The 12,369-nt window shown below is 40.8% G+C and overlaps 1 protein-coding gene and 1 long non-coding RNA gene across 2 annotated transcripts; both read left to right on the top strand.

Annotated features, from left to right (window-relative positions):
* The first annotated feature begins 682 nt into the window (after positions 1 to 682).
* LOC109483185 (alkaline phosphatase, tissue-nonspecific isozyme-like) lies at positions 683 to 8,647 on the top strand. Its single transcript, XM_019786170.1, is given in 7 exon segments — positions 683 to 877; positions 1,139 to 1,313; positions 1,524 to 1,693; positions 1,866 to 1,910; positions 1,913 to 2,063; positions 3,174 to 3,314; positions 8,541 to 8,647. Coding segments are annotated over 7 exon segments (903 nt in total). The 5' UTR covers positions 683 to 763.
* On the top strand, positions 3,403 to 7,538 carry LOC109483254. The gene is made up of 3 exons (XR_002141006.1): positions 3,403 to 3,528; positions 4,430 to 4,460; positions 6,384 to 7,538. It is a non-coding gene; the product is annotated as an uncharacterized LOC109483254 (long non-coding RNA).
* Positions 8,648 to 12,369: the final 3,722 nt, after the last annotated feature.

The raw sequence follows: 12,369 nt of genomic DNA on the forward strand, positions 1-12,369 counted from the left end.
GATGTTTGCCAAAGCTGCAAATGTCATTCTTTGAGCATATGCTCAAGGCACCCCCGTACCAAATGACGTATTTCCGTAGAAAGACATGGTACAGGCTAGGTAAATATTAATACTGTGTTGTTTCGTTCACAAAAAGACTCTCTGACCACTTTAACTACTATAATCATCTTCAAAAAACCTACACTATAAAACACACAACACCCACCAAAACAATATCACACTGTCGAAGGCATGAGACCTCCGAACACTAGTTTATCATGTATATATGGGGAGGGGCTAGGCTAGCGTTTTAGTCATTACAAGTAGTGAGCTAATGCTCCCCAGCACAAAATGCCAAATGTGTTCCAGCTCGAACTACACAACTGATGTTGTAGGTACATGTAGGTGAACCAGGTAAGTTTTTTTTTTTAAATCTGAATGTCACTTTGACAAGACATAGCTCTGAATGTATAAAAAAATTATTACAACACATACGTCTTCTTTCCTTTGTAAGTGTCCACGAATACTGACAGCGATGTGTACAACGAGAAGCGCCGAGAACAGGTTGAGAACAAGCGCACGCCCGAGTACTGGACCGACCTGCGCGGGCGTAAAAAAAAAGAAAATAGTTAAAAAAAACCTCCTGTCTCTCTTGTCTAGTTTTCACTCATTTTTGATTTTGTTATACCCCAATTGAAAACGGGCGTCCCTCGCCGCCGCTCTCCGCCTGCAGACCTTAAACACGAACGTGGCCAAGAACGTGGTGCTGTTCCTGGGAGACGGGATGGGCGTCTCCACGGTAACCACGGCCCGGATCCTGAAGGGACAAAAGGCGGGAAACCCGGGAGAGGAGACCGTGTTGGCCATGGACTCTCTACCGTACACCGCCATGTCGAAGGTCAGCGATACCGTATTGTACCATGTGACCTAGTGTGCACAGCTCAGATATTTGACTGTTTGTCAACGTAATAACTTCACAACGCAACAAGCAATTTTGAATTGATTAAGTGATTTTATAACAAAAGTCCAAATTGAGGAACATCCATGCATACATAAATAAGTCTATCAAACACATTTGGACACTTACACCTTCCTATAAAGTATGCCACTTCATTTGCAATGTTTCTGAACTACAAATAAATTTGCTCTCTATTTTCAGACGTACAACATCGACCTACAGGTTCCAGACTCAGCTGCATGTGCCACGGCGTTCCTCTGTGGCGTCAAGACCAACCAAGGACTGGTCGGACTGGACGGGCGAGCGACGTCTAAAAACTGCAGTTCCGCCAAGGGTCACGAGGTGGCGTCCATTCTCGAGCACGCCGAGAGAGCAGGTAGGCAACCTAACCATTATGTCCTCGTGCGCTTTTAAGTCTTGTTGTCGGTCCCCACCAGAGAAAGCAGGCAAGCTGATAGCAATTCTTTGTCATGGTTACTCATTCGTCCATCGTTTTTATGGTCACCGCCACTTCAAACGTAGAGACATTCATGATAAAACGCAACAAAACCCAATACAGCAAACACTATCTGTCTGTCATGCTTAGGAAAGTCGACAGGAATCGTCACCACCGCCCGGGTGACCCACGCCACGCCGGCGGCGGCCCACTCCGCCGCACGCGGCTGGGAGGCCGACAGCGACCTGACCGCCGAGGCCCGGGACAACAATTTCACCGACATCGCCTATCAACTGGTGGAGGAAGCGCCCGATATAGAGGTAGGAACTGTCAGGGTGCGAGCTCACACAGGCTCTGGTCTGTTCGCTCACTCAGTGGTTTATTTGTTGGATTAGGAAAGGACCAGGCTTTATGTCACTATATAAGAATGTACAAGGAAATGTCGGAAGCATTCTAAAACTGCTTCAGTCAGTTTGATGTTGTGTATTTCAGGTGATATTGGGAGGAGGCCGTCGGGCCTTTCTAACAAACAACATGACGCGGACCCTGAAGACGGGACGAGGGGACACAGGACCGACAGCAGGGATCTGACCCGGCGATGGCTGGACAGAAAACCCGGCCCGGCCCGGTACGTCTGGAACCAGACGGAATTCAACAGCGTGGATCCGGAGTCAGTGGATTATCTCGTCGGCCGTTTGTTTAACTAGACAATAAAAGAACCTTCAACGTCATGAGACAACCTTTTCCGTCACTTTGATTGGAATCCGGACGCATGATGGCGTCAAGATTGGCTGAAAGACGGAATCTACCACCGTCCCCTCTATTGTGTTGGACCTATTAAGCTTAAATTTTGCAACTGTGGATATTCTCCAAAATCAAACGAAAAAAAGACGAAATTGTAAAGAAATGAACTTGAAGACTAGATTATTCGCCAAACCATATTCTGTGCCATTTCCTCAACCCTCATGACCACGTCGTAGATTTCATAACGAAAAGAACTTTTTTTTTTTGCAAAACTTTTTTTATTCGCACGCGCGCATCAGTTTTGGGGCTCCCGGAGGACCACGTGATGTGGTCCTGTAACGAAGTGTTGCTCACATGGACATGGGTGGAGGGCTTCATCAGAAGATGGGTATTGTCTGATTTCAGGATCAATAGACATATGGTCACCTTTGGTATTGTTCCAACCACCTGGCCAAAGTGCAAGAAAGATGTCATCATCTACATCATCGCTGTCACGAGGAAACGTATTTGGTCCTCGAGATGTGAGGCACTCTTTGACAAAACGTTTGTAACCCACGTTGAGATAGTTCCGTACATCAAGGAGTGCCTTCGCTCAAGACTGAAGCTAGACTTTGTACGCCTCGGTGAGGCAGCCTTCCTAGCACAGTGGTGCTCTTGGGCGAAGGTCGTAGGGGGAAAACTACGCTTGCGGTTTTAACCCCCCGTTCCCTTCTAGTCGTATCAGTCTTTTGTTGTGAAATGTCTGTCTTTTATGTCATTATTTTATTTTGATGTGTCAAGTTGGCAGGAGTGGGTTGGTGGGAGCACTTGGACAGTAACCTGTCGTGGGTAGCTTGGCACATCCTTTTTCTATTCCCCTTCCTTTGTCTATGTCTCTGTCACGTCGAAAAGTTGAAAAAAAAAGAAAATAGTTAAAAAAAACCTCCTGTCTCTCTTGTCTAGTTTTTGTCTAGATTTTGTTATACCCCAATTAAAAACGGGATGTCATCTATATAATCAAATCAACATGGCCTAAACTTGAATATTGCGACTTAAAACTAGTTCTTGTCTGCACAGGTCTGTTTGAACCAAACCACATGCGGTACTCCGTAGACAGGACTAACGACACGGCAGGGGAGCCCAGTCTCGCTGACATGACCGGGAAGGCGATACAAATCCTGCAGAAGAACCAGAATGGATTCTTCCTGCTGGTGGAGGGTATGTCATAGCGGAGTCATGTCGTTGCAGCCGGAAAGCCACGTACTGAATCGAACGCTTTTCGAACGAGTTTTCTTTGCAGAGCGTATCACTCCGCCGTCCATAGCAACGCCGTTGCTAAGGACGACGTTTTCGCGGGCGGCGGGCTGAAATTTCATCCGAGTTGTTGACAGCCGATTACATCACCAGTTTCGGCCTCTGCATCAAGATGGCGGTACGTATCAGATGTGTATATCATGTGCTCTCTGTACTAACCATATTTGAGGGGTATTCTATGAGTTTTAGTGTAGTTTTGTGATCAAACTCGGTGTACAGTGAAATGAACAAAATGGCCACCCTGGACTGATCTGAATTTTCGTCTCATTTGAATTTCGGGGGAAACCCGTTTCGCACTTGATTTTGCATATGACGATATGTGGATAAAATGTGTTGAACCTTTGGCTTTCTCCCATTATGAATATCCTGTTGGTGCGAAGTCTGCATATATTTGCAATTCCATGCCAACTGGGGTCACTTTTTTCTGCAATTTTATGGCTAAACCTCATCGTTTGTCGTTTGACTTTATTTCGGTCAATGTTGAATAATTTGCGTATATGTGCTTCATTTCTTGTAAACATCATGTTAGTGGTAAAATCGTTTCCGGTGAACTAATCTAGTCTAAGTTTAGACCCAGACTCTTGGTCGTTAGATCTTTACGAGGGCAGATTGAATTCTAAATACTGTAGTTAATGTTGTACTTGAGTCTTATCGATCACGAACTTTGTAAAAGAAATCATCCCTTCTGTGTGTGTTTGTGCAAAAAATTCCCGCCAACTTTATCACGTGATGTCTGGTTGTCATACAAGAACAACAAAGCTGCATGACTGCTGCAAATTGTTACAATGTCTTGTCATGGTGTCTAAAGTTACAGCAAGACAAGTATTGTACCTTCTATCTAGTGCTCGATGATATTAAAAAAACAGTGCACAATATACATGTTTATATGCAGCTTGTGGCATTTGTAAAAATTATAAATGGTTGAGCATGTATATCATTGATGATTAAATAAAGCTAACATTCATTTCAGTATTGAATTAGGAAAAAGATGTCAAGGGGAATTTTTATTTCTGTTTCAGATCATCCTAGGCTTCACCGACTGTAAAATTGGTAAGTATCTGGCAAACCATGTCAAACTCTCTCCTGGCATCTTTAAAAAATTAGTAGGAAAATTGAAAGAAAAAGTTCAAGGACAAAGTGGGAATGCACTCAGGTTATACAGTCACTTACTTTGATAACAGCCCCACTTGACACTTAACACTAAACAAGTACAACCAATACAACTAAGAATAAAAGAACAAAATTGTGCTAGTGTTGGAGTTTGAGGAAGACCCTAGCCCCTAAAATCTACCTCAGATAGCATTGCACCAGGTTTCTTGTAAGGTTGGAGAAATCTTTTTCGAAAGTAAACCAATACTTCTTGTGGATGCCTGTGATCTTTATGTAGAAATGTAAACGAGTTAAAGAAAAGATTTGAATGTAAAAGTCAAAGTAATGTACTGATTATGACACATTCTACTGTGGTTGGACTTAAGTTTGCAAAGTCTTAAGACTTAAGTCTTAAGACTTAAGTTTGCAAAGTCCCTCCTTAACTCCCCTTCGTTCCGACATTGGTTACCCCCATCCCGCTCAGATATTCATGGCAGATGCCTGAAGGGGGCAAACCAAGTCGACATCCCCTTGACGAAAACAAAGCGGTATAAAACGAGCCCAATCCCCCATTTCACTGATTTGTTAAATAAGCAGACCTAGGTTGAATTCTCCCAGTACCGGACCAATATAGTTTTTAATCAATAGATACTTCTGATCTATATCTGTGTACAGCCAGTATTTGTTTATGTTGGTATCTAGTTTGTCAATGTCCTTTGTTTGTTTAGCTCTCCTTATTGTTTAATTGTTTTTAAACCTGTGTACGTAATTCAGCGGTATTGTACGCTGCCATGTACAAGGAGTGTTGCCAATAAACTATTATTATTATAAATGATTAAGGAAACTTTATTTTGGTTCACAAAAGTTCTAAAACCAAACATAGTTTAATGTTATACTATAGATATTGTGATATTATAGAATCCCTTCATTTAGTATTGTATTCTGCAAGAGTTAACTCTCCAAAATATGATCAAGAGTCTAGTTTTGCTTCTATGCTAAAAGATTTAAAGGATAGTATCAATTCTGGCACCTGGCCATCATTTTTATATATGAATACTATTATTCATCAAGAATCCTCCAAATTTATTCCATTTGATAAATACCAACCCACAGCATGAAAGTGACCTGTTCCAAATTTCTAAAGAAACAAATCCTGTTGTTTGCAATTTTATTGTTGTGTTAACTATGCAAAAGTATGAAATTTCTTTTTCTGATTTTGAAACTTTGGACATTTCTTTATAGCTCTAATTTTTAGGAGACTTTTCACGTCTTCCATAATTTTTTTTGTCTCTGAAGGCCAGTGTAGTTTATCCTTTTCATATGATAAATTATGCATTGATTTATTCCTATAGCCAATCTGATGATTTAATGCAATTAACTCTGAAATTGCCTTGGTGAGAGTTATTTTAGTGATTCTCATAAACATTTATTTCTGGGGTTTTGGATAAATTGACTTTGGAAGAGTTTGCATAGCTTGACAAAAGATTCTTTTACTGTAACTTCAATATAGTAGACAACATAAATAGTGGTAGCCCCTATGCAACTGTTACTGGAAGTCCCAGTGGGAGGATTGGGATTTCTATACAAGCTGTACAGTCCAAATCTAAATTACTTATTTCTTCTATGCCAACTTTAACATTTCATTCTGAATATTTTAATTTAGTCCATATTGATCAAAATTGGGAAATTCATGATGATTCAGAAAGACTTTTAACTAGTGAGGATCAGGATGTTAATTTCATAGATGACATTTACATAGGCAGCTTGTCTGCATTGAATAACATTTCAGATTCAGAATTCTCTGATGTTGATTAATGAGTGAATTGGGTTTAATTTGGTGTCATATCATTCTTAATTATTTTTTCTTATTCTTCCATCTTGCAGGTGAAAGTCATGCCCAACAGGATTGTCACCAGCAGGATACCAGGATGTTATATTTAGCTTGAGATTATGGATATATATATAAGATGTATTATGTACAGAGATCTTAATCCCCATTTATTTTGTTTATTGTAATGTTAATACAATTTGGGAGCGTATTTAATATTCGATTCAGCATCCAATGTCTACTCTAACTTTCAAGCATGTGTTAAGTAATATACATGTATGTACTGTAAAAGATCCCCAATGTAATGAGACTTTGATATCACAAGTATTTGATATCCCAATCCACAACAAAATGTACTACTTTGTTATTTGGTAATGAGATAAATGTTAAAGCAACCTTAATGGCTCTTTGGTAATTTTGTGTATAATTGATTAATCAATATAAAGGACAATTAACATGTATGTGAGAGAGATATGTTTAGGGATTTCCCAAGGCCCAGCACTTTTAGAAATAAACAAGTGCTACTCTGTAAAACTAGGGACATGAGGACCTGTTATCTTATTACAGTAAGCAGTACACATGGACTATACATGTAGATTGGATATAACAGATCCAGGATAAACTTACCAATAATCACAACATACAATGTACATGTTGCACTGTCCTGATTAGGGACCATAATTGTTGGGTTATCTTCAGGCTACATTTTACTGAACCAGCAGGTGGATACATGTAACTTTTCTAAAGTAACTGTTTAAACCCAGTGCCATTCAAATCGAGAAAAACGGATACAATTATTATTCTTTGAATTACCCCAATCATAAATCAATGTGTGAGGTATTCTAGTTCTAATGGTCCGCTTGCTATAATTAATTTTTCAAAGGTCAGGAAGCTACGAGAGTATAATGTTTCCCCGCGTTTAGGCAGACGCTGGTTTCGAGTTTTCAGATCGGCCGTAGCTATCAAGGGACCAGAAACATATATTCTCAGTGCAAAATCAAAAGAACCTGTTTAGATATGAGATGAATTAACACCCAGTGTGGTCTAACTAAAAGTAGTTTAGACATAGATAGACAATAATTTAAATCTAGCGATGTATGGTCATGTATAGGACATGTAGGAGAGGAGCGCGCTCCGTAGAACACACGTAGCTTAGACACCGTACCGGCGCGCCAGGGATGCGCGTTCTATTTGGTGTAAATTTCTGCCTTTTCCTGTACATGGCCTGACGGAATTTCGGGGGAAACCCGTTTCTCCCTCGAAATCAAAAGTAAGTCAACTACTATCAGAAAGTTTAAGATTTGCTCTTTCTCAGCCAACAAAATTTCCTCTTGGCGCGAAATCTGCATCAAGGCGAAAATACACGGGGAAATTGCACTAAAATTGCTTGCCTACTCCCGTGACATGGCCTTACCGAATTTCGGGGGAAACCCGTTTCGCACTCGAAATTGAATATAAGTCAAATATCATCAGAAAGTTTAAGATTTGCTCTTTCTCAGCCAACAAATTTTCCTGTTTGGGTGCGAAAATCTGCATCAAGGTGAAAATACACGGGGGAAATTGCACTAAAATTGCCTAGTTTCAGGTCATGATATCGAAAGGGGAAAGGTACATTCTCGGCTCCAAAATTCATTGGAAGCAAATTAGGAAGGCTAAATATTATTAATAAGTTACAATAAGGAAGATATGTGATTGTATAATCCCGCGGTAAGCTTTCTTGTGAGGCGAGTCGACGCCCGGAGCCGTGGAACGGACTACTTTCTCTCGCGGAAGGAAAAGAGAAACGCATAGAACTCTCGACGTGGCTTTCCGGCTGGTTGTGTGCATGTTGCAAGTTCTTCTTCTGGATTGTAGTGAACAGGTCAACACACAGGACTTTTGTGGAGCATCGTGTTTTTTTTGTGTTTCCTCCAGGACTCTAACTCCGGAGTGAGGTTCTTGGGTTGGACTATTCTACTTCTAAGATGGGGGGGGTGTAACAGGACTAGTCTACTTCTAAAATAGGGAGTTCATGGACAAATGTTATACAGTGGGTTGAACAGTGCAACATTCTTGAGAATTGCATTGCCATCTTGGTATGAATTTTCTTTGTGTTTGGTTAGGTGCTATATATTCGAATATTCGACCACTTTGCTTGGTTGGATCAAACATTTACGTTCAAGAGATATACCAGGCCTGAAATATACAATATGAGTTTGTTACTATGTTTCCAGGAGGTCGGATTGACCACGCCCACCACTCATCCAAGGCGGTCAAAGCTCTAGAGGACACCGTGGCACTTGATGACGCTGTACAGGTAAGGAGAGAACTGCGGATTTAGCGATATAACTCTTGAAGGCATTATTCGACGTCCGTGATTTTTGGCAGGCAGATTACCGTTGTGAACTTTGAACTTTATTTCTTTGCTTTTGGCCACCTTGGGCTACAGCAATACAGTTTTAAAATCACAATTAATTAATACAAAACAAGAGACATTACACTAAATACACCAATTACGTTAAAACAATACATTTCATAAAAACATCTGTACAAACAAATACAAAATACTAAGCAAGACCAGAATATAAAACCAATTTACAAGGATGTCTACTCAACTATCATTTAAGGAAATCATATCTTGATTCAAATGCAGTGTACAGATACTTCCCCAACTGTCTTGTAAGAGAAACAGTTGGGCCGGCCAACAAAGCTACAAATTTGTGGGGATCAGGGCTCTGTGCATAAAAATCGGGAAGTAGTCGCTTCCTTAGCTTGTTATAAAAAGGACATTCAAGTACAAAGTGATATTCATCTTCTATGACCCCTTCACCACATAATTGACATAATCTATCCCTTTTTTCTGTTTTCGTATGTCTTCCCTTTTCTATATTCAATGTATGCGCCGAGCATCTAAGCCGCGCCATCGCATGTCTGTGGTGAGGATTATTTATTACTGTAAGATAACTTTCGACGACAAATCTGGTATTTACCATGCTGTAGGTGGCCAGGCGGTGACTGACTGCGACATCACTTTCCCAACAATCGATTGCCTGTTTTGTTAATCGCTTTTTGAGAATCCCAAGAAATGTTTCTTTGTTTCCCACACTTTGTTGGAGCCACGCCTCACCCAGGCCAACACTGAGCAACAGATCGCGTACGTTACTCACCCAGTCTCCCCTGCCCACCTGCTGCAATTCAAGTAACATATTGTAGCATTTTTTAGAGTATCTAGTCTCACTAATTTCTAGTAATTTCAACCAAAATTTCACAATTCTTATTCGTCTCAGAACACAGAGGGGGTGTCTACCGAGCTCCCCTCTCACTGCCGTATTAGGTGTAGATTGCCTGACACCTAGGAAAAATTTGCAAAATTTGGTGTGTAGAATTTCTAGTTGATTAGCTTTATGAAATCCCCATAGTTAACAGCAATACATCATGATCGGAAGGATCAGTGTGTCAAACAATTTAAACGTCAAATCTGGGGGTAACACACCAAATTTAGCAAGATTTCTTTTCAACAAGAATAAAGCCTTAGACGCCTGAGCAGCTAATGTCTCTTGGGCCCTAAACCATCCACCACTTGTGGAGGCCATTACTAAGTGCAAGTTTGGGCTTCGTGGGGGTCCGTACGTCACTGCAGTGGACTTTTTTGTGTTTGTGGCTTCTTAGCAAATAACTCGAGTATATTTAAACAGATGTTCATGATTTTTGGTAGGCAATCTACCATTGTAGAGGCCAAGGTCAAGTTCGAAAACGGGCCTCGTGGGGGGTCTCTATGTCGCTGCAGTGGACTTTTTGTGTGAGATATATAATGAACTACCCCAACCACCCTCTGTATTGATTCACATGGGGGATTCACATGGGGGACAGCTGTCCCCGCCGCATCTGGTATCAATTGCTTACAATAGAGGGGCTGTCCTATAAATACTGTGGAGGGAGGGGAGGAAAAAGGTGGACATACGTCAGGCAGGTCATTCCCTAAATTATAAGGCCAGACCAAGTAATTTTTATGGATTACGTCCACTGGAGACCTTAAATTCATTGCAAAAGCGTGATAAAATACATGAAGGCCAAAAAAACCTGATTAACATGCAAACATTTGGAACATACTAACTGTGGAAATACAAAGGTTAGCACGAAAATTAAATAAAAGAACATAGTGTAACAACAAACAGCAATAAATCTCCCCCTGTTCTGATTCTTTCCTTTCATCACATTCATGTCGTAGAATTTTAAAAAAAGGGGAAAAAGGAGTACAGAGATTCTTTTGTACTCCAGACCAAATTGATTTCTAGTATTAAAAAACGTTCCTTTATCTACAACAATGTCCCTCTGACGAAGGCATGAGATCTCCGACCTCTACTTCCGAAATGCTTTTGAAGCTACAAGACACTTTAGATTTTGCCTCATTTCTGCGGCTTCCTTTTTGCAACTGTGTCTCATATTTATTAGCTTTGAAGCACAGTGGCCTCGAGCCTTGTTTTTTTTTACCAAAACGCGTGTGTCCAGTTACAGCATCGTCGGTGCCTTCTGCTTTCAGGTATCATGAGAAGCGTACAGTAATTACAGGATGGGGGAGTTGCTGCGAGCAATATCAGCAGTGATGTTTTCAATACCATTTATAGGCATCATATTCTCTATGGTTTGACATCCAATAGGAATGTATCAAACGCATCTGTTCAAGTGACGGTTGCCGTGGGGGAGTGAAACTGTGGTAACACTGACGTACATAGTAGCAAAGAAAAAAACACAATCTAGAATCGTCAATGCTTTATTAACCAGTTGTCAGGCGCGGCTGGTACATCACTGTAGCTGTCCGTCTTCTGGGTATCCAGAGACAAGGTGGAAAGCTCCATTTTATCGATTCTTACGACGAGCGGCAACGTACGTGTCTTCAGTGAGCATCGCAAAATGAACGGCAGCACGGGGAACCTCACCGGGGGAAACTCCACGGTGTACGAGAGTTTCTGGCCGTGTTTTCTCTGGCACACGGAAAACAAGCTGGAGTACGACCAGGCCGTATCTGCGTGCTCTCATCTTCCCGATCTGCTTCTGACCGAGAACAAGAAAGTCGGGATCGCCTCCGCCGCTGTCGGGACAGTCGCTCTCCTCATGAACGTCGTGGTTTTGTCCGGAGTGCTGAAAAACCATCAACTGTCTAAACCCATGTTCATGTTTGTGGCAAACCTGGCTGTAGCGGACTGCTGACGGATCGTCGTGATTTTTGGTATGTAGGTAGCTTACGTGATGCTTAATATAAGTATGTGATAATTATGCAAATATGGATGTAATTTGCATAATTTATGGGGAAATTCTATAAATCAGCTGCATTCCATGATAGGATATTGAAGCTTGTGACATTGGTAATTGACAACGAGAGAAACACAGGAAGATATTGATTATGTTAATAATGGCTTAATTTGCATAACTAATGAGAAAATTTTATAATTATGTAATGATAACTGCCTGGAATTTCATACTTGTGGTATTTGAAAGTTAAATTGAGGTGAATATCATTAAACATAATTTATTCAAATCAGGACCTCATTTGCATAATTTATTAGGAAATGCTAGAATGCATTGTTTGTTAATATAAGACTGTCTTTTGGTTGAGATTATGATAAAATGATATAATTCATGAAAATTAGGTTCCTATTTCTTAAATCAGGGGGGAATAATCTAATCTATAATTTGTCAGTCATAAAGATTAACATCATTTGGCGAAGGTATGAGATCGGGGAACTCTAGTTTTCAATATTACACTGACTTTTGTTTCTCTGTCTTCAAAATGTGGACCTAGGGCCCAGACTGTAGCAGGAGGAAGGACCAGACTTGTATCGGCCGAGCTGTGTGACAGAAGATGGGGAGGTGTGAGTATGTTTTCTTTATTAACACGAGACAACACTCCACATGCCTTCGGGTGCACACATATTCGTACTTCTCTCCTTTGCCCAGTTCACTCTACTCCGAGGACACTTTTTGGACATGTAGTTGATTGAAAGTTTCCCGCCAAAAAGAAAAAAAATAATTGCCACTCTCACCTGGTTAATTAATTAGATTAAA

The sequence above is a fragment of the Branchiostoma belcheri genome, unplaced genomic scaffold, assembly GCF_001625305.1.
Source record: "Branchiostoma belcheri isolate BF01 breed outbred unplaced genomic scaffold, Haploidv18h27 scaffold63, whole genome shotgun sequence".
Lineage (NCBI taxonomy): Eukaryota > Metazoa > Chordata > Leptocardii > Amphioxiformes > Branchiostomatidae > Branchiostoma > Branchiostoma belcheri.